Source organism: Haliaeetus leucocephalus, unplaced genomic scaffold, assembly GCF_000737465.1.
Source record: "Haliaeetus leucocephalus isolate CR32 unplaced genomic scaffold, Haliaeetus_leucocephalus-4.0 Scaffold41, whole genome shotgun sequence".
Classification (NCBI taxonomy): Eukaryota; Metazoa; Chordata; class Aves; order Accipitriformes; family Accipitridae; genus Haliaeetus; species Haliaeetus leucocephalus.
In genome coordinates, this window is record NW_010972477.1 from 1,799,828 (window position 1) to 1,822,895 (window position 23,068).

Below are 23,068 nucleotides of genomic sequence, written 5' to 3' on the forward strand. Positions count from 1 at the left end.
TTTCCTTACAGAGATCAAATGTTATCATTAACAAACAATTCTTTTTTCATGAAAAAGGTATACGTCTGTGCAAACAGCTCCCCCCAAACCACTTTCTGACTTGGATCATTAGGACTATTCTTACCAATTTTTCTTATCAGGAAGGGCCATAGTGGGTAGGATTGAAGGTCCATTCAGCTCAATGATTTATTTCAGTTTTAGCCCAGTAACTGATGTTCAGGAAAAGCAGGACAAGCATGCACTGACATTCCCCACTCAGGCTGTAATTCTCAGCTTAAAGCAACCTGCAGCTTTGAGCCAGCAGCTGTACTTGCAGACCAGTCACAATTATACCCTGCCATAAACACGGTACCAGAGTTCTTAGCTATATTCCTAGTTTTATGATTTAAAACGCATACACTTTTAAAGTGTTTGTTCTTTAAATTCCAATATTGAGTCTAATCATACAAGATTTTGTCTTTAATGGTGTGGCTTAAAGCTGAACCCTTAAAAAAACCCCAACTTTCTTAAAAGTGAGGTTTTCCCTGCAACATACCTATGCACAAAGGAGTTTGAACCACTAAGACAATGAAAGATACTGAGCAGCTGACAACCCTTTCAAGATAATATCAACTATACCAGTTTTATACAGTTATTCTAGTAGAAAGAAAGCATGTCCAAATGCTCTGTGTGATTCTTTGCATTGTACTTTTGGTTTGTTCCTTCTCAAATCACACTTTTTATTATTTTACAGTAAGCCATTTCTTAATGCATGCAGACAAAACACATTGCCCCAGGAAAGTCTAAACAGTAGAGACAAAGAATTTAAGTATCAATTGTAATTGTGCTAGATACTTTTAACAGTGAAAAGGTGGCCCAGTTTTCTGAACTTTAAATTCTATGATTTTATAAAAAGAAAAGATTACCTCCAATAAAACAGTAGAAATCAACAATCCCAAAACCCCAGTGCGCCACATGGAACTAGAACCTACTCTGTAGCATTTGCAATATAAGACATTTGTATGTGTGACCTTGTTTATAGTGCTCACAAATACTACTGGATGCAATATCAGCAGTATTCAAGCAAAGGATCAAGCCTTTCTGTGTACATCCAAGTACCATCCCACAGTATAAAGAACAGCACATGCACAAAATGGTTTTGAACAGAGCGTGTATTGATTTAATTGGCACAACTTGCATTCTGTTCGAAAAATAAAAAAGAATAGTGTGCCTCATTATTGCTGTCGGTGCTTATCCACTACTATAACTTGCAGAGATACTCCTGAAGCAGCATCAATGGTAGCATCAGATTTGAAATACTAATTTAATTTGATAGGTGAAAATGACCTCCCAGAGATCTGTCTCCCAATAACCTTTAAGCACATTCTGATGTGTTGGCTCCACTAAAGGAGTTAGTAGGAAAATTGATCAAACCCCCTATTTCCAAGATCCATATCTCTCTATCACCTCATTTTCCCCCAAGGTAAGTAAGCTCTGATATCTCCTTTGGTCAAAGCAGCATCTTACAAGTTTTAAGATCCAGGCTGACAAACGAACTGATATTCTCTGGAAAAGATGCTTCAGCAATACTACCATCAAGATGATTTGATCTCTAAGATGAAACCATTGTAATATGGGACAAGAAATTAGGGCAAACTCATTAAGACCCCTTTTTTTTTTGCTAGAAGATTGCATCTGTAAACATAAGCATTTTGCTATTATGAATCCAAGGTAATGGCCACTTTCATGAGAGGCAGAACAAGAAGATGGCTGTCCTAGACTGAAAGTGGGGAAAAAACCAAACCAAACCCAAAGCAACAGAAAGTAAGATAAATTTCTACGATATCTAGCCATCCAACAAAAGCAAAAGAGGGACTGACTAGAAGAGACTGTTATGGACAATTGCTTCTTTTTGTGAAAATATTGTAGTTTCCTTGAGAAGATGTGAATAGTAAAAGATGGGACAGGATGCCTGGAACCTAAAGTTCCCCTTGTGGTGAATGGGAAGAGGATGACACTAGAACCTGATACCCCTGAAATCACCCACATTTCAAACTCTTCAGTTTCTTGTGCTTGTTCCTGTCATTTCATTGACCCTTGATCAAGAAATCAAATTCAGAATCTCAGGGGACAACTGTCTAGCTCAGTTTTGGAGCTGAAGCCACAGATCTGCTGGATTAAACTGGTGGGAGTGAGGCTGATAAACTGGCTTATGAGCTGGTCCTTATATTTTGGCACCTCTGAAGTGGATTCCACTGGAACACAATCTGGAACTAGATTCATTGGGATCTACACTGGTAGCAAATTTTCAGACTTAACAGGGTGGGGAGACAGGATAACAGTTCACCTTCAAAGCTCTTAATAAGGCAGGGTACTTATCCCAGACAGTATCTCTACAGCCTGAGTTACAGAAAACTGAAGTAGAAGAGAAAATAAAAGAAAAATGAGAGATTAATAAGCACACTCTGGAGAGACAACTAATGCAGTTTCAAGGCACCTATTACTCTTGAGGGCAGAAGGAAAATGACATCTGTTATGTGAAGTTAAAGCAGTTCAAGTTTGCTGTGAACCTGCATGGGGATAACTACTCAGATTATTTTTTGTTATTATACTGAATATCATGTTACAAAATTAAAGCTATCACCAAATTATACGTTTTGTTTCTCTGTAGGACTGTCTTTTAATATGAAAATTAATGCACCATTATCTATTATTATTCAGGCAGGAATGAATGAAGAAAATGGTGGTAACAGCTTCTTAAATTTTACAATCCAACTATGTTACCATGTGTTTGTTTCAGACTAAAAAGAGTGCTTGCATCCCATAATTCACATTATATACTGCAGTTTATAATGATATAATAATTAAGGTATAAACATGAGAGGTGAGTTTTGACTACTTAGAAATAGTCAAAGCAGCTGATAGTAAAAGAATTCGATTTCTCAATTGCAACAGCAGATTACAACAGCTTTCCTTCAGGAGACCTTTCCAGTTTATTTGGCTGTTCAAATTAATATTTGCAATTATTTTCAAATATTCTAATCACACATGTACTTGCCCAGGCAATCATTAAGGAAAGTATTTAAGTCTGTCAAAAAAAGTGTCATGCAAATAGTACCCAACCTGATGATATCCCAGTAAGACTAAATTAAGGCACTTGCATATTAATAAATTCACATTTACTGGAACCTACCTTCTGTAACAGTCAGTCTTCTTTTTTCAGGCCATGCCTTATCCTGAATAGAAGCTGAAAAAATGTACCAATATTTATTTTTGGTCAGAAAAAGAGACCACCTCAAGAAAATTCAAGACTTTGCATGCCATCTCACCCAAGACAGGATCATTTTCCTGATTCTCTCTTTTTCCTGTTGCACTGTCAATGCACATCCAGAGTTCTTCTAATAAGAGCTTTATTTTTTCTGTTAAAATAAATATTTTTATGAATTGAGGAAAACTTTGATTGCTCCGAGAGCTAAGAATTTATGTTTCTTTATTTTTACTCAGAACACATACATGCCTACAACAAAATACAAAATACACACAACAAAAATTAAGACAAGGGACATAGGGGCATTTTAGCTTCAGAGAAAGAGAAATGCTAGATGCCACTGAGAGAATGGATCCTGTATTGGCCATAGCCACACAGCAGACTGAAGGAACCATTGCAGAATGCTTTAGCTTTTCCTTTCTACAGTGAGGGTTGCAAAAAGTTGTAGCAGCACCCAGAGTAAAACGTAAAAGCAGATTTGAATGTAGCATTAGTGAAATTAAACAGCTTTCTAAAACAACTCAGGTGACATGAACATAAATGGGGGAGGAAATCTTTTAGGAAAAAAGTATTTATATCACATTCTTTATGCACACTCAGTAGTAACTCATCTTAGTCTTATCACGGAGTAACAGCACATTAAATATACCTGAATTAATTATCAGGCCACAACTTTAGTAAACATTGTCTGGAATTCTAACATCACCATTGCTTGGTGATGCCAAATTACCTAGTTCCGGAACAAGAAGGGCAGGTAGAGAGGGAGAAACAGACCAAAAACTCAACTAAATACACAAGCACCTCACCTACTTGTGCCAAAACTATCATCAGATCCAATGATCAGGAACTGAGACTATTGGTTTTGTGCCAATTCCATAATTCAAAGACCACTGCAAACTGCTACTATTTTATGAAGAGATATATTAAAAAAACCCTCAGCACATAAGCAGAAAACCTGCCAAATTTTCCATGACAGCTATTAACAACAGTAACGATTTCTCATCAGTAATAAAGCCTTGCTGCTATTTGAAGTTCAAATTAGAGTTCAGATCTTAATTTTCCCATTTTGCCATTAATTAAAAATTAAAGGACTAAATTGGGTACCAATTTAGTACAATCCAAAAGGCAGTAAAAATATACCAAGACACACAAGAACTGACAAGGTCTACCTTTCTCAGAAAAGTTTAATTTTGGCAACAAACTTTATATACAAATATTGCAAAGCAAGAAATAGAACAGGTAAGTTCTTCTTTTGCCTGAAAACTGCCTCCAGAATTTCTAAAGAATTCAAAAGCAATACCAGTATTTTAAAAGACTGCAAAACTGCAAAAAATAAATTTGCTTAAAGTTTGGCCTCAGTACTTTAGAAGAAGTTTAGCAGGAATTTGCTACATTACACAGTTAGATTCAGATAAAGTCAATAGGTTAAGAAACAACTACTTCCACTTGATTTACAGAGCCTCACATAGAAATTGTAGCAGATTACACTCCTATCTTGTGTCTTTTGCTTTGCATGCTTCATGATTTCAATGAGCTTCACAGACAATGGGATTGTTTGTATTTTTCTCAGTATTTGCATTCTGTTTAATATTTGCACTTCAATTGACTTCACACACTCATGGTATAGACTAGTCATTTTAATGACTCAAGTATTTTCCTTATTGCAAAACTAAAAATAGTAATCTATTACATTAGTCCTTCATCAATGTAACATATCTGTATTAACCACATCTGCTCTTACAGCATTTCTGTCAGTATCCTCTGTTTCCAAAAACACAACTCCAGAAGAGTAGCAATAAATTCATAATGGTTGGTTCTGCACAGAGAAGGGTCTTGCAAAAAAATCTTACCTTTGTCTATATCTGTTGTAAGATCTTCACTTGAACTCTGGGTCTCCGCATGCTTAACTATTAAAAAGAGGAGAGGGGGGAAGTGAAATGTTCAAATGGAACAATACTACACATAAATCTGAAGGCAATCAAAGGTGAACACTTACCTTTTCTGCACTTCTCTTTAAGTACACCATCAAGTTTTCCCTGTTAAAATTAAATAATACTAATTTTTCATGCCATACATAGTTTGTAGAGCATCTACTCTTAATTAGCATGAAATCTAAATCAGCATTTCAAAGGTCATGCTTCAGTTGGAAAATTTCTATCTCAAGGTGAATTGCTATGTTTAGTTACTCAATATCCCCAACAAATGTAATTTTACTATTTCAGTATCTCTATTACTAGTAGCTTCCTTCCCCCCACCCCCGCAAGAAATACTAAAAGAAGCTTCATCCAAAAGACCAGGAAAGTCTTACTTGTGCCTTCTTTAGTTCCTTTTCAAGCCTTTTCTTTTCAGTTTTCAGTTGTCTGAAGTCCTGTGTATGCTTTGTTGCAGCCTCTTCAAGAAGGAGAATGAAAATGCAAGTTAGAAACTACAATATATAAGGGACAACTAATTTAAGTAATATTGGTCACCAGTTTGCAAATCAAATTACCAGAAAAATAATAATGATAGTGTGAAATACAAATCTACTGAAGTTATATTTTGGCTCATTTGGACAAAAACTCATGCATACAAGTATGTCATCTTCCACTGCATAATTACTGTTCTGAACTACTGAAATACATGTATTAGTTTTCTCACTTACATGCAAGAATGAACAGTGGGTCATATTGTAATGATACTGTACTGTAGAACAATATACAAGTGAAAAAAGGGAATAAAATTAAGAATGAGGTGCAATGTTTTTTTCATGTGTTTTATTCTCCTGTTTAAAGGAGGGCTCTGGTTCAAAGATGAAACACTACAGCCAACTGCATTAGAAAGATGTAGATAGCACTCAAGACTAAAAATCAGAGAAGAGTACCGTATCTCTTAATGTCTAACACACCTGGGAAGAGTGCAGATGGATGGGAATAAAGAGTGCAGGGCAGGGAAGTGAGGGCTGAACGTGAGGCTCCTAGGGAAATTCTCAAGCGAGAGAGATACTTGAGAGAGCTCCTGAGAGATCAGCTTAGTGACTTATACATGGACAGCAGAGAAAAGACAGATGGAACTTGCCTGCTGATCAGATCATGTCACAGAAGAGGGCATATCAAAAGAAAGAGCATTAAAAAGGCAGCTCAAGTGGTAGTTGACAAGAAACAATCACAGGAAAATTTCAGATTGACAAAAGATACCAGGTTAAAATACGGGGTCTGGGATATTTAATGAACACAGAAAAGAACAAAACAGATAAACTAGTCACTCAAATTGGACTTACTGCAAACTATCTCACAGTATTTTGTTCTAACCCTGCCAGAATTTGAGTTTTGAGGGGCAAGAGGGTATAAAAACCTTGCTGCCACATAATGGAACTCCAAAATGCTCATAAAAATAAACACCCTGTACCTGTACTTTACAGTAGGATTTGTATCTAACACCAAGATACAAGTCACTCAGTTCATTGTACTTTAAACTGTGGTAAGCACAGCTGTAAGTGTGCCACAAATGGAAATATTTGCCCTGCCAACTAACAGTACAGTGAGTTAAGTATCAGAATGCTTTAAGCATATCCACCCTCTACTAGCAAAACAAGAAAAACACTGTGCCACGAGGCCAGTGCTTTATCTTTACTTAAAAACAAAACAAACAATCTAAAACCCAATTGCCAGAATATTTAAAAATCAGAAAACATGTGTCAGGATCACTACATATTTAAATATGATCATAACCATGACTAGAAGAATCCTGCTAAGATTATAAGAACACTGTAGCACATGCCCTATGAAAACAGACTCGTTCAGCTAGACTTAATTAGCTTGAGAGGAAAAAAACCACCACCAACAACAAAAGCCTTAGAAGGGATCCAAGAGCAGCTTTCCTGTACCTACAAGGAAGCATCAAGAAGATGGAACGAGACTGTTCAGTGGTACATGATGGGAGGATGAGAGACATCAGGCATAAGTTGAAACAAGACAGTTTCCAACTGGCTATAAGGAAAAGCTTTTTCTCCATGAAGACAGTCATGTAGTGAATGAGGTTGCCTGGACAGGCTGGGCAGACTCCATCCTTTGAGGTTTTCATGACCAGAAGTTCCCTTCCAACTTCATTTACACCATGTGCCTAAGATACTCAACAGAAAACATTCTGCAAGAGGGATGATTCAGAGACTAAGTCCCATGCATAGTACTGCCCTATCTTGCTCCTTGGGGCCTCAGTTAGAAAGTTGCGGTTACTTCTTTGGATAAAAAAGGAATCAAGAAATGGAGTAGGACAACAGCACAGCAACACAACGTAGAAAGTTACCTTCAAGTTTCTTCACTTTTGTTTCCAGTTTCTTTCTCCTGTTAAAAAGAAGGCATTAATACATCATTTTTGTTAGAATTATGTTGCATGAAAAGCCAGAAAAAAAAAATCTAGCCATTTCAGAGAAAACACTTCCTAGACCCAGGACCTGTGAGACCAATGTGTCCCTGAAGTTGAAAACTTAAATCAGTGGCATGTTGCTGACATTCTCACAGAAACAGCTGTATCTGTTACAGAGGTAAGAGTTTGCTCTTAAGAGAGTCAGTCCACTAATCCAGGGATATAAATATACCTTCAGCTACAGCTTGGAGTTACAAACACAACCTGAGAAAGCTGGCTTCTGGTTTTTGCATTTCTATGATGTAATGCAGACAGGTTAGTTTTACTCCTTAAAAACAATTAAGCCTTGCTTACAATCAATAAGACCTAAGCAATGAGATAATCAGGATTAGCCTTCAGGATCACTTATGTCCCACAACTTTTGGTTCAGAATATCCAGGTGTTTACTACCAAACCAAAACAAAAAAAATTATGATCCTGAACAATTTTAATTTCAGCATTTCCAACTCTACCTTATATGTAAAACACACACAGAACTGGAAAATAAAAAAAAGTAAACACTTCTATTACTTCCTTCTGTTAAACCCCAGTATCCCAGAAACAGTTTCTAAACTCCTGTGACAAGTAGAGGACTCTGTCCTGACAAACACAAGCTCCCAATGCTCACTGATCACTTTCATGAAGAACACAGTTCATCCATTCCTCATATTAAAACTTGTATAATAGATTGAGATTTACAGCCTAAGCCTTTCTGGATGTGTAAGCTTTAATCATCACTTCAGACATTAACTGGAATACATTTGAAAACCCACTCAGAAACAGGATGATTGACCACCTTTGCCATGGTCAGTATCAAAGCTTTCATACTATAAAGTCATAGACCAATGCTCTTCAGCCTTCTCAGCCTGAACAGGTTCATGCTTAACTCTCTCTATACTCAGATGATAGCTTTGACAGTCAAGGTGAGAATTTCAGAAACAAATCCTCATAAAACATCTTTGCAGAAAAAAAAAAAAAGGCTGGCAGGGGAGAGTTGTCCTTTAGAAGATAGCAGGTAATGAATTCTCTGTAGATTATCTTCTGACCTACACACAGAAGTGCTGCATCTACAATGTATGGACACTGGAAGCAAGGACAGGCAACATGGGAAAACTACAGAGATGCTGTTCACCATTGAAGCGAGAAGATTCGTGCAGCCAAAGCTCAATTAGAGTTCAAGCTGGCCAGTACTCTGAAGGACAACAAAAAAGGCTTTTTAAAATATGTTAACAGCAAAAGGAGGATCAGAGATAACACTGGTCCATTACTTGATGAGGTCGGTCACCTCACAAATAGGGACATAGACAAAGCAGAGGCATTTAATGCCTTCTTCACCTCTGTCTTCAATACCGATGATGGCCCTTGAGACCCCCCCGGTGCCATGTGTTGGAAGACCATGACTGGGGGGTTGATAAACTCCCAGCCAACTCTGAACTTGTTCAAGACTTGCTGCTCCTGCTGGATGCACGTAAGTGTATGGGGCCCAATGGGATTCACCCCAGGATACTAAAAGAGCCGGCCAATATCATCACAGGGCCTCCCTCCATTATTTTTCAATGGGCTTGGGCATCTGGTCCCAGTTGAGTGGAAGCTGGCAATCATTGTCCCAGTTTTCAAGAAGGCTAAGTATGAAGACCTTGGTCATTACAGGCCTGTCAGTCTCACATCAGTGCCAGGTAAAGTTATGGAGAAGGTTATTCTGGGAGTTATTCTAAAAAGAGGCAACATAGTCATTGGTCATAGCCAGCATGGGTTCACAAGGGGGAAGGCCTGCTTAACCATCTTAATTTCCTTTTATGACAAGGTCACCCATCTAGTTGACCAAGGGAAGCCAGTAGATGTGGTGGTGGGTTTTTTTGATTTTAGCAAAACTTTTGATACTGTCTCCCAGCACACAGCTAGACAAGTCCATAATACATTGGGTAAGCAACTGGCAGAGGGGTCGGGCTCAAAAAGTTACAGTAAATGGGGCTACACCAGGCTGGTGGCCAGTCACCAGTGGGGTTCCCCAGGGCTCAATTTTAGGGCCAGTGCTCTTTCATGTTTTTATAAGTGATCTTGACGCAGGAGTCAAATGTACATTAATAAGTTTGCTGATGATAAGAAATTAGAAGCTGTAGACTCCCTAAAGAGTAAGGAGGCCTTACAGAGCAATCTGGACAGAGTGGAGAGCTGGGCAATTACCAACTGTATGAAATTTAACAATACCAAGTGCCAGATTCTCCACCTGGGACAGGGTAATCCTGGTTATACATACAAACTGGGGGACAAGAGGCCAGAGAGCAGCCCTGCAGAAAGAGGTCTGGGAGTCTGGTCGATGGCAAGTTGACTATGAGTTAACAGTGTTACCTGGCAGCCAAAATGGCCAACCACGTCCTGGGGTGCCTCAAGCTCAGCATAGCTAGCCAGTCAATAGAGGTGATTGTCCCACTCTGCAGTGGTGCAGCCCCATCTCGAGTGCTGCGTGCAGTTTTGGGCGCCTCAATATAAGAAGGACATCAAACCATTAGTGTGTGTCCACAGTAGGGTGACCAAGATGGTGAAAGGTCTCAAGGGCAAGACTTATGAGGAGAGGCTGAGGTCACTTGGCTTGTTCAGCTTGAGGAAGAGAAGGCTGAGGGGTGACCTCATGGCTGAGGGGTGACCTCATCGCAGTCTACAACTTCCTCAAGGGGGCCATCAGAGGGGGAGGTGCTGATCTCCTCTCTCAGGTGACCAGCAATAGGACACGAGGAAACGGAATGAAGCTGTGTCAGGGGAAGTTCAGACTGGACATGAGGAAAAGGTTCTTCACGGAGAGGGTGGTCTGTCACTGGAACAGGCTTCCCCCAGGAAGCGGTCACAGCACCAAGCCTGTCAGAGTTCAAGGAGCATCTGGACAACTCTCTTAGTCATATAGTTTAGTTTTAGGTAGTCCTGCGAGGAGCAGGGAGTTAGACTCGATGATCCTCATAGGTCCCTTTCAACTCGAGCTAGAAATCCTAGGATACAAACAACTAAGAATCTGAATAACCAGACAGCCACTAAATGCCAACATTTACCATTGCAATGATATTTGCAGCTGAAACAGTTACTTTCACAGGTGCAGTAGTATGCTGACTAACATTATCAACACACACAATTACATTAAGAAAAAAAATAGGCAGTAACTCACAAAAAGCAAGGCTTGTAGATGATGCATTTAGACAGAACTCCTCTTACGCTATGCAACCCAAGCTCCTATCTGATCTTTAAGATGCATGCACAACTGCGGCTGACAGAAAGCTATGCCAACAGAAGTTGCATTCAGAAGCAGAATACATCAGTGTTATAATATACCCAAGCTACAAAAACCATAATGTGGTTATATTTGTAATACTCAAAAGTTGAGAAATATAAACACAAACAACAACTGTGTGTGTCGTATTTATTTCATCCTTAGAGAGAATGTGATCTTTTAATTTAAATGAGCAACCTTACTTCTGGAACAGTCTAACATTTTGACTACTTCTTTCAAAGCTTGTCTGTAGAAGCAATTTCATACCTAAAACCTTCTTCACAGTGGACACAGACTCAAGTTACCACACTTGTTACAAGCTCAGAATTGGGGAATTGCCATGCTTGTAAATATTCAAAACTCAACCAGACAAGGTCCTCAGCAACCTAACTTTGACACTGGTATATGAAATAAGTGCAGTCTGGCAGAAGTGACAACAGCAAGTGACAACAAAGCTAGTCTGCTTGTACAATCTTTTGGATAATAGCAGCTTGCTGCTGTGCCTGTGAGTACCGTATGTTTCACAAGCCAAAGACACTAGGCTATCTCATTTGAGAGATGCTTCAGTTGACTATCTCCATGGCCCTTCGTTGGACTCTCTCCAGTATGTCCATGCCTCTCTTGTACTGGGGAGCCCAGAACTGGACACAGTACTCCAGGAGTGGCCTCACCACTGCTGAGTAGAGGGGAACGATCACCTCGACCTATTGGAAACACCAAAATAGCTTAGGAACACCAAAGTTAAAAATTATAGCCAGTTTACAAGGAAGGACGTAAAGAGTCATCAGTGGGAGTCCCACTGGGATGTGTGCTGGAACACATCAGAAATCAAAGCTGACTACAAAAAAGAGCAGAAGGGTCTTAGAATTCCAAATGACTACAGAGCAATCATTGGTGTTGATAAATGAAAAGTGATGCACATGGAGAAAAATAACCACAACTACAAAGTCACAACACTGAGCTGTATATTAGCTCGTTCTCTTCTGAGAGCATAAGTACCTTTCCATAAAATACTGAGAAGTCACAGTTCCCCAATACAGGTGATTTAGAGGCTAGGAATATAACAGGGTTAAAAAGCAATTAGACAAATTCATTAGAGAGTCCATCAAGAGCTGTAAGACATAGCGACACACATATATGCTCCAGGCAAGGAAGCCTTTGAGTGACTGGTTACTGAAAGAACAAACTTTGGGAATTACCAAGGCACAGCTTCACAATATTCTGTACTATGGCAGCAAAAATGGCTTCTGCATTTTTGATGCCAAATCCCTCCTGCCCATTTCTTCCAAATATGGTGGACAGTTCAGGGCCTGCTGAGCTGTTTCTTTAAAAACAATTATTTTAAGGACTGATTTTAAGTGCAGGATCACTTTGGCAATATCATTTATATATTGGCCTCAGAGACTTACCACCACAGCTGCAACGGACTGCAATAACAAAAAGCCAAGAACCACTTAAAACTGGAGAAACCACAACTACTTCTCCAACTTCATCCTGTTCTTAAAAACCTTTGCTAAACAACCACCAAAAGCCACTTCAAGACAAGATAATAATTAAACTAATACTACCTTCCAGAGTGTTTGCTACAAAATTTAAGACCATTCTTCCATCAACTCCCTGTTTTAAGAACCCATAAGCATAAAAAGTTTAGCAAAATGGAAAGCTTAACTAGGTAAGGTACAAGACCAAGTTCTGGAGGAGGTAAGAGGGAGAAAGGAAGGGTGTGAAAAAAAGAAGCATCACTCACACAGCATCACTGTTTACTATTTCTTCTTTAATTTTAACATATTCCAGTTGACTCTCCCGATAAATCTTGAGAGAACTCTGTGGAGAAGGAAAGCACAGTTAAAGTATGTTCTTACTGAGGGCAAAAAAAACAGATGGCAGACACTTTACCTATTCTAATGAAAACACTGCATAGCCAAAAAAGTATATTCAATGAGAAAACAAGCAAGTTGAAGTGTCAGGTGGTTGTTCTTCTTTAAAGGCAAAAGTTACAGCAAACAAACAAATAAATATGTATCTATCTATCTATCTTTTGAGTATGTGCCTCCAACACCTACCTGGATAGTAACTCAAAGGGGAAGTCAAGAGCATAACTATTATACCCCATACATACAATCCTGCTTTTTCTGAAAAAGTGCCATCAGGACATCAGCTACTAATGCTTGCTGAGGGAAGAGGATTTAAAAACCATTCTAACATTGAAGAAAAACTAGGTACAGTGACAAGACAAATGTTAATATCCTACCTTGTACCAGCATGAAAAAAAACCTACAAGAAAGAAGGTGGGGTATTTTTCGCAGAAATAATAGCTAATGTCTAGGAAATACATATATTTAGGCAATTTGAACTGCCAAAACTTTTCTCCTGTAGACTAAATTTCAGCTAAGAGATGGGAGAGAAATTAGGAATAAACTCAAGTAGCTAATAAGGTAAAAGCTTATGTTCAAAATGGTAACAGAAGCAAAATCCTATTCTGCATAGACCCTCTTTGCACCTTTTTAATAGTACAAGTTCTAGAGAGTTCAGTAATCTAATAAGATCAGAACAGAAAACCAAAGGAATGTGAATGTATTTCCTTCCTTCCTAAATAAGGAAATAAAACCCAAATCAAAAATCATAGGAACTACAAAAGCCTGTACTTTTTGCCTACCTGAAACCTGTTGCCATTCAATTAATTTCACCTAAAACCAGAGCTGCCTGTCCCAATGAGTTGGAAACAACAATTAGGCTCATTAAAGCCTGCTTCATTAAGATGAGCATTAAATACATACATTTCCTTCAACAGAGAAAGTGCAAGCTATTTAAACCTTACAAGCACACCTTTTTCTCTTCCAACTCTGCCTTCAAGGAACCCAACTCTTCCTGGCACTTTTCCAGAGGCAGGATTTTCTGTAGCATCTGCTCCACTTGGCAACGAAGAGCAGAGATCTCTCTGAAACAGGAAGTGTAATTAAAAAAAAAAAAGTTGCCAAAACCATGGGTACTTTCAAACTTAATGTTCTAATTCTTCAGGCAAGTGTCTGAGTATTTTGCTTTCCCCTAAGAAAAAACACTGTGAGAGATACCCAAAGGCTTTTAAGAGTCTATGCATTCTCATTTTTCCATCCAACGTTTTACATTCGAAGAATATTCAAGATCTTATTTAAAAACATTAAGCTGACCCTAAAGCTAGATGCAAGCTGATGGCATATGCCACACAGGAGTACTGCCCAGCTGCCTACACTGAAGCGTCAGGTATAAGTGTCTCTACATAGGTAGTGCTGTGAAATAAAAACAGAGTCCAACTGCAGGATTTTTCAGCAAGCAGGATGGAGTCTGTTAAGATTATATGCTGCCTCTTCCTCTATAATCAAAGAGAGTAAGCAAGAGCACACAGCCACAACTCTAAGACGAAATGCTTTATACAAATAGGGCTGCCCCAAATACACTTACATTTAACCACCACCAAAAGATGAGCTATGCATCTCCACTTGGTCACTTTAGACTCCTGTGTAACACAGGGCCAGGAAAGAATTTCACACAGGTAGTGTGGAAGAAGGACTGATTTCTCTCCTCAGCAAGGGTATCTTTGCTAACTATGGCCTAGGAAGCATGGTAAAAGAAAGGACCATATTAAAAGCTCAGCCTAGACCCAGGGCTGTTGCTGTTACATCCATCATCAGACTCCTAAAACCACCCAAGACACAGAGAACACAGCATCTTTAGTAAACAGTTTAAATCAAACTTACCGTTCAGCAAATTGAAGCTGTAATCTCTTGTTAAGGTAGAAATTAAAAACAGTTTATCAAACATCCTAAAGTATATTTCAATACAATCACCACTTGCAAAGAAACATCCAATAAAGACTTCCGCCCAAAAAACATAGGGCTTGCAGAACTAAGTGTTTATTTGAAACATTTCAACATGTTTGAAGCAAATAAGCAGAGCTTCTTCTGTCACATGAAAAAACTCGAGTCATTCTCAGCAACACAGATTTCAAATAGTCCATATTAAGCCATATATTACACACAGCCAGATCTTAAGTGAATAGTTTTAGTTCCAAAGCCCTACTTTCTTCACAAAGCCCATCCAGTCTCTTCCTTTACTAGAGGCATCATCTCTTAACTTAAACCTTAAATAAAAAGACTCAAGCCCTCTTATAAGAAATGTTGATATACAAATTCTGTAAGCACACTAATAGAAAAGTAAAGGATATCAGTGCATTTCTGTTGATATTCTGTCAGCAAACGACTGCAAGAGAAAGAAAAAAGATATTACTAATTTTCTCACCTGATTTTGACAGTCATGTCTTAGGATACCTTTCCTCTTGCTTTATAGATAAATACAGAAAGTGTACAATGGTTTGCATTTTCTGATAGTAGTCAATACAACCCTTCTATTTCATTAAGCCATTCAAACCTCAAATCAGGCTGCTTTAAAATAGAAAAAAAACCCGCGCCAACTGGCAATTACATTAATTTGTAGCCATTAACTATTTGCAGCTTTAAAAAAAAACAAAACCCAAACATTATTTGATATGTTATGTAATATACATATAATCAAAAAATGTATTTATAGTCACAAAATCATATCCTAGTTCCCAAACTTAAAAAGATGTTTTCCTAGCAAAGAACATATAAATGTAAGAAAAAATTGTTCAAAAGACCCAAAAAGGCTTTCATCTTTACACTGTTCTCCTAGCAGCCGTAAGAGGGTAACATTTACTCCGATCCAAGGTGTACAGTGGGCCATGGGATAGCATAAGGAAAACTACTCTCTGCTTTCCTCAAATGTTATGGTTTTGAAGAATAGAGAGAAAAAGGGATAGGAAAGAGAAATACTGTAGCAGTTACTCCAATACAGAGGGGGCTGCATTACTTTCTCTTGTTACAGTTAAGAGTAATCAAGCAAGGCAAGAAAGAAAGGGGCTGAGCTGCAAGTAGTTAAAGGAGAGGTAATTCCTACAAGAAATGTATGCACTGGCGGAGAGAAGAGGGACACAGTTTGGAGATAGGAAAAGGAATCTATGGGCCTAGAGTAAAGGAGCTTTGAAGAAAAGGGTCCCAGTTAAGACAGTAAGGGCTCTCAAATACTTTTTGGAAACTAGAATGCAGGACTGGAATTTAGATTCACCAAAGCCAGACTGACATGTATCTGGGACATGGTACAGGAGAAATAAACCATTACAATTAGGAGACATGGCAAGGCCATTAGGCCATAGCATGGAGGTATACATAACATATCTCAATACGTTATTCCATACAATCATATGTTGATGGTTATCGAGAAGAAGTGGAAGCAATCACAGATGAGAAAGCAAACTATGAGAAGCATTTCAGAACCTTATTGTTCTGACCTATGTTTGGCCTCACTTTTCATATTCTGATATTTAATGCCAACAGCATTTCACACCCTAATGCCCAGACTAAATTCCGTTGAAAAGGTTCATATTTACCTGTGCACAACTTTTAGTTCTCATGCTATATTCTTCAAAACAGAAAAAAATGAAACAATTCTCTTCAAAGAGCTGCCTCCGCTAGTATTCGTAATAACATATAAGCTGTTATAGCTAAACAATATAGCCCTGTTTTACTACAACTACACACCAATGTTTTAGGGCATAAATTAAACAAGTCTTACAGTCTAGATTTAGGACCTATTCATGAAGAAGTTACTTTCATTTCGAAGAGGACTTTGTTTTGTGCATTAACAAACACCTACATTCCACAAAATGTATTTGCTGCATTGCTTTAAGAACTTCAGAGCAATAAAAACCCAAACAAACAGACAAAAAAAGCACTTGTGCAATTGTACTTACTCTCCATCAATCATTTTTTGCTTCAGTGCAATTAATGCGGCTACATATTCGTTTATATTCTGTAAGGAAGAGTCTCAAGTTGGTAAACAAGTTTCACCCCAAAACCCAGTACTGTACACCATAAATAACACCTGAACGGATTGCTAATGTTCTACACAATACAGTAATCTGTCTTCTTTTTTTCAGTTCTCTTAGTGAACAAGTTACTAATTCAACAAAAATACATTCAGGCAAATACGTGTAGAGAATGCAGGCTCCGCAGGAAAGTATGCATGCTTAGACGAGGCCTGACTGCAAAAGCTCTTCAGACTTTGCCTTCGCGGTAGGTTATATACTAAAACCCCCATAACTTCTCTCAAAACCAAATTAAGCTTTGACAGCGTATTACCAAAACCCGGCATCCCGCTCACCTGAGCCGACCGCTCTCCGTACTCCTTCCAAGCCCTCCCGGCAGGGCCCTCCCCTCCTTTAGAGGGGAAACAAACATCGCCCAGAGCGGCAGGCTACGGGACTACACGCTCGCTCGGAAGAAAGGAGCCGGGGGATGACACTCCTCCAGTGCCCCGCACCGAACTCCGGCGGACACCCGCCCGGAGAGCCGCCCGCAGACCCCGCCGGGCACGCCGCGCAGACCCCGGACACCCTCCCGCCCGGCGAAAGCTCGCCGCTGCCGCTCCTTTTACACAGCCCGCTCGCCGCCATCCCCCGCCCCAGCTCCCGCCGCACCGGGAGCGCCGGCGGCGGCGCCCAGCCCTGCCCTTCCCTCCCTCCCGCCCGCCCACCGCGGCCCCGCGTTCGCCTCCCTACAGCCAAAACCCGGCCCCGGGCGGTCCCGCGGCCCCTCGCTACCTGCTGGAGAACACCGCAGTTGGCGCAGGCGGGGCCGGCGGCGGCGGCCGCGGTCCCGGCCGGCGGCGGCGGGGTCTCCCCAGGCATCATGGTGACCGCCGGCCCGGCGGCGCCTCGGCCGCCGCGCCAGCGCCTCAGCAAGGACCCGGCTCGCCTCCGCCTCCTCGGGGCTGTCCGCGGCGCTGCCTGACTAGGAGGCAGCCGGGAAAGGCGGCAGAAGGCGCTCTCGGCGGAGGCCCAGCGCCGAAACGAACGCCTGCTCCCGCACCTCCAGCGCCCTTCTCCGAATACGCTTTATCTTTTATTATCATTATTATTATCTTTTTTTTATGCACCGGCACTTCCGTAGGGCGCCGCCGCGGCCCTGGCGCAGGCGCGGGCGGGGCCAGCTTCTCTCGCCTGGGCGGGACCGCTGCTGGGGCGCGGCCTGTAAGGGGCGGGGCCTTCCAGAGAGGGCGGGGCCTGTCCGGGTGGGCGGGGCGTGTGCGGAGGGTGAATTAATTTTTTATCCCGCTGATGCTGTTGGGCTTTATTTAGCGACCGGTCTTCGCAGCGTTGGGGCTGCTCGCACAACGTGTAGCCCACCTGAAACTTGCTCTGGCGCAGGGTTTATCCAGGCGCTTCAAATTGCTTTTTCACCCTCGTCTTCGTCGTAGCGTGTACGGATTCCTCCGGGGAGTCACTGGTCATCGCCAGGTCTGCAGAGCCACGTGAAATCTTCCTCCTCGCCAACAGCAGCACGTACAGCTGCACGGTTAACTGGACCCTGATGAAGACATTGCCGCCTGTAACTCCTGCATAAGTGCTCTGGTCAAAAAATAGTTCAGGCTTTCTCAATCTTTCTACTTTGAGAGCTCTACGACAACATAATAAAATGCTCATTAGAGCAGGAGTAGAGTTTAAGGGACAGCATCACTGGAATGAATCGCTCCCTCTGGGGTGAGTGAATTTCCCGTGCGAGGTGCCCTTCCCAGGGAATGGAGCTGGGCACCACTCGGTTTAGATCTGAGAGGCTGGGGCCGTGGTTCGGTCAGGTAACAAGGCGATTAATAAAGGGAGAGAGTTAAGAACAGGGTTCTGCAGAGAAACTGTGCTCCATCAGAAAGAAGTGAATAGAGAAGATGTTTTCAGAAGAGTTCAGTGTTTCTTGCGACCGTTCGTGCTTAAGTGAAAACATTACCCTCAAAATTGTGTTTTAACATTGAAGATGCCCAAATTTTCTAGTCGTTTATACATCTTCTATAAAAGCTCATAATTTTCAATGCTTCAGACTCTGAATACATGCAGAAATAGGCAAGCAAACTTATGAAAATTCAGTACTGCCATTTTATTTTTTAAGTTCTCGTTCCTTGACCAGAAGAAAATTTTTTAAAATCCTGTTTTAACACACCCTACAAAACTGGTTATTAAAAGCATCTCCTTAAAAAAAAAAGATATTTTAAAATTTAAAACAAAGAGTATGAAATAATAATGTAAACTATATGCTTTTTTTTTTGATTGCACTTAGCTTGATTAGGCCAAGAAGAAGAGAGATGGTAGGGCCTGGAGTTCAGAAGTTCTGCTTCGTTATAACTCAAGTGACGAACATATCAGAATTCAGAGAGGATGCATGGGAATGGGAGGGCACTAGGAAGGGCAGACAAGATCTAAGAGAGGAGGGTTATAAATCTGGAATTTAAAAAGCCCTGTGAGTTCAACACTAGACTGATACAGGGCTAAGATGTGTGTGCTGTGAGGTCTGAGTCACAGAGACTTTGGTCGCTTTTGTTGATGATAAAACAGAAAATTGGCCACTGTTGATAGCTGTGAATCTCCTCATTGCTGAATGGGGCCATTTAAAAAGAAGGAAATGATGCCTGCAGGGTTATTGTGTTTATTTAGCAGAATTGAAATAGCCAGCAGCATGTAAACATGATTTCTTTGCTGTTGCTCATAGAGACAACAGAAACTGTCCTTCCTGATTCTCATGAACGAAGAACGGAAAAAATCAGATGCTGATGTTCCCAAAGAAGTTCTGCACAAACAAAGCTCAGGTGGGCATTCATAGCACAACAGTGTCGTCCTCTCACCACCAGGAACTGAAGGCAATATTGATGATGGGTGCAATTAGAGAGGCTCTGCAGAGGCAATGCAGATGCCCAGCCATCTTCGCAGCTTGTCAACGTGACAGCACCATGGCCTCTGGCTGTCTCAGCTTTATAGCAGAAAAGGGTATTAACTCTAGTAAGCTTGAAAGAAACTCATATTAATCCAGCACTATAGTTTTATTTCCACATACTCCCCAGAGAGCTCTTGCATAAACAAAGACTTAAAGGACTGGATGATGTTTGAGATGTCATTGGATTTACTGTTGGAAGCAGCCTCCAGTTGGGACAAACTTAAGGCTGATTTTCATCATTAGTTTATTAATTGGAGAAATTATTAGTGACTATCATTGCCATGAATAATACCACTTTTTTTTACATTAGTTAAGAACTCTGAAATTCTATTTCATTAAAAAAATGTGTAAGCGCTGAAAGAAAGCAGTAGAGAAGTACTGCCACTTACATAAAATCAAGACGTGAACTAGCAGAATGAAGCAGCCAGAAATACCTGCTGCTAGCCAGAAATAGCAGTCAGAGATTGGAACATTGTATTATGAGCAAATCAAACCCCAAAAATCTGCATGTTGGATTTCAAGCACCTCTGACTCAAAGGTGCTTGACTGATAGGAGGCAGCTGCTTGCGGAGGGAGGCAGTCCTGAAGGGCAAAGGAGTCCGGGAAGGCTGGAGGCTCTTCAAGAAGGAAATCTTCAAGGCGCAGGAGCAGGCCATCCCCATCTGCCGAAAGATGAGCCGGTGAGGAAGAAGACCAGCCTGGCTGAATAGAGAGCTTTGGCTGGAACTCGGGGAAAAAAAGAGAGTTTATGACCTTTGGAAGCAGGGGCAGGCAACAAGTGATAGGGTGAGAGGAAAGAGCCTCAAGTTGTGCCAGGGGAGGTTTAGGTTGGATATTAGGAAAAACTTCTTCACCGAAAGGGTTGTCAAGCACTGGAACAGGCTGCCCAGGGAAGTGGTTGAGTCACCATCCCTGGAGGTGTTTAAAAGATGTGTAGATGTGGCAGTTAGGGACGTGGTTTAGTGTTGGACTTGGTAGTGTTAGGTTAATGGTTGGACTTGATGATCTTAAAGGTCTTTTCCAACCTAAATGATTCTGTGATTCTATTCATTATTGGGCCAGTGGCCTCCAAACTGCTCCTGTCTGGGGTTCTGTGCAAGGAAGTAGAAACTATTTCAATATACTGTGTCGCCCATACCTTTTTCCTAGATAGTTTTAGAGTTTCATCAAAGTGAAGTTAATGAAAGACTCCCGCTTATTTCAGTAGGTATTGGTTCTTGCATGTTACACTTCTGCTTTGTAGTTTTCTGGAAGAATAGCTCAAAAAGTGGAATATTTCAAATAACTAGCATATTTTTAAGCAACAAATTCTGGGTTTTTATAGACTAAGTCAGTTCAAATTCTCTTGGCAAACAGAAAATTTTCCCACAGTAAGGATTCAGTTACATATTATTCCTGGGTTAAATACTTTCATTAGTAGGCAAGGAAGCTCTGATTCTTTAATAAATATTTTTAAGAAAATAGAAAAAAAAATATTCAAAATGTGTTATGTAAGCTGCAAAATTATTTATTTAGTAAGTGTTTTGAAAGATAATTGATTTCATAGTAGGAGTCTTGGTTTTATTTTAGTATTCACAGCCAGTGCTTTGATGCCAATGACAGTGTATTGACTGTGCTAGAAATCTTTTCAGCAATAGCAAGAAAATAAACATTAAAAGTGGATTGATTCAGTCAGTGTTTTGAATTGCAGTTGTTTTGTACTTAGAACTTGGGTTTTGTTTCAGTCCCGTCATAGCTAAGTTACAATAATGCTTATTGTTTACAATTGGCATTCAGCAGATATCTATCGTAGTGTCTCGGGTTTGTTTGGCAAGGTTTTGGTGGTAGGGGGCTGCAGGGGCGGCTTCTGGGAGAAGAGACCAGGAGCTGCCCCCATGTTGGGTAGAGACAAGGCCAGCCGGCTCCAAGACAGCCCCGCCACCAGCCAAGGCCGAGCCCAGGGTCATGCCCCTGTGATAACATATTTAAGAAAGGGGGAAAAAATGCTGGGGGACAGGGGTGAGAATATGTGAGAGACACAACCCTGCAGACCCCCAGGTCAGTGCAGAAGGAGGGGAGGAGATGCTCCAGGTGCTGGAGCAGAGATTCCCCTGCAGCCCATGGTGATGAAGACCATGGTGAGGCAGGCTGTCCCCCTGCAGCCCACAGAGGTCCACAGTGGAGCAGATGTCCACCTCCAGCGCGGGGAGGACCCCACACCGGAGCAGGTGGGTGCCCAAGGGAGGCTGTGACCCTGTGGGAAGCCCGCGCTGGAGCAGGCTCCTGGCAGGACCTGTGACCCCATTGGGGACCCACGCTGGAGCAGTCTGTGCCTGAAGGACTGCAGCCCGTGGAAGGGACCCCCGCTGGAGCAGTTCGTGAGGGGATGCAGCCTGTGGGAAGGACCCACGTTGGAGAAGTTCATGGAGGACTGTCTCCCATGGGAGGGATCCCACGCTGGAGCAGGGGAAGAGTGTGAGGAGGAAGGAGCAGCAGAGTCAACGTGTGATGAACTGACCACAACTCCCACTCCCCGTCCCCCTGCGCTGCTCAGTGGGAGGAGATAGAGAAGTCGGGAGTGAAGGTGAGCCCAGGAAGAAGGGAGGGGTGGGGGGAAGGTTTTTTAAGATTTATTGTTATTTCTCACTACCCTGCTCTGTTTAACTGGCAATAAGCTAAATTAATTTCCCCAAGTTGAGTCTGTTTTGCCTGTGATGGTAATTGCTGAGTGATCTCCCTGTCCTTTTCTCAACCCATGTCCTGGTTTCAGCTGGGATAGAGTTAACTGTCCTCCTAGTAGCTGGTACAGTGCTATGTTTTGAGTTCAGTATGTGAAGAATGTTGATTCGGCGGGTGAGTTGTTACGCACTCCTTAGCGGATTCTGACTTCCATGGCCACCGTCCTGCTGGAGTCTCATTAAAATCAGTGAGTGGCAACCAGCTTTATTGAGAATAGGATCACTTCTGTCAATGCGCTGGCAGAATTTAGGTACATTTAGGTAAAGCCATCTTGCTTGGCTGCAGCCTTTCTGCTAACACCAAGGCACAGCAGCCATTTTTATAAAGCAAAATTACAAGATGACAAATTTCACCATTCAAGAAACTTTCACCTCTGCCTTTTCTCCCTCCCCCAGTTAGCAAGTTGTAATGGGAATTGATCACAGGTAGGTAGGATCACAATTGTCCCTTCAAAGGGACAATTAGGCAAAGGCTCCACTTTATGTCTTTTATATGAAACTGTTACTGCATAAATATAAAGTCTTTGGAGCATGGACCAGAATATTCCCTTCATGGATAAGTGTCCGAACTATTCGTTCTTCCCTCTGCCCCTCTCCTTCCTGGTCCTGTAAGCTAGGGAATAAAGAGATTTCTCTTCTTGTTATTTACCCAAAGAAC

General features: G+C 41.2%; 1 protein-coding gene across 1 annotated transcript in view; it reads right to left on the reverse strand.

Moving 5' to 3' along the window:
- ICE1 (interactor of little elongation complex ELL subunit 1) overlaps positions 1-17,592 on the reverse strand; it is a 35,270-nt gene extending 17,678 nt beyond the window's left edge. Inside the window, exons 1-12 of the mRNA XM_010576795.1 lie at positions 17,536-17,592; positions 16,687-16,745; positions 15,085-15,119; positions 14,618-14,636; positions 13,710-13,821; positions 12,631-12,707; positions 7,529-7,566; positions 5,556-5,638; positions 5,244-5,283; positions 5,098-5,154; positions 3,309-3,398; positions 3,173-3,226 (exon numbers count right to left, since the gene is read on the reverse strand). Of these exons, the coding sequence (XP_010575097.1) occupies positions 3,173-3,226; positions 3,309-3,398; positions 5,098-5,154; positions 5,244-5,283; positions 5,556-5,638; positions 7,529-7,566; positions 12,631-12,707; positions 13,710-13,821; positions 14,618-14,636; positions 15,085-15,119; positions 16,687-16,700 (619 nt within the window). The 5' untranslated portion in view covers positions 16,701-16,745; positions 17,536-17,592. The remainder of the gene's footprint in view (positions 1-3,172; positions 3,227-3,308; positions 3,399-5,097; positions 5,155-5,243; positions 5,284-5,555; positions 5,639-7,528; positions 7,567-12,630; positions 12,708-13,709; positions 13,822-14,617; positions 14,637-15,084; positions 15,120-16,686; positions 16,746-17,535) is intronic.
- Between the last annotated feature and the right edge of the window lie 5,476 nt (positions 17,593-23,068).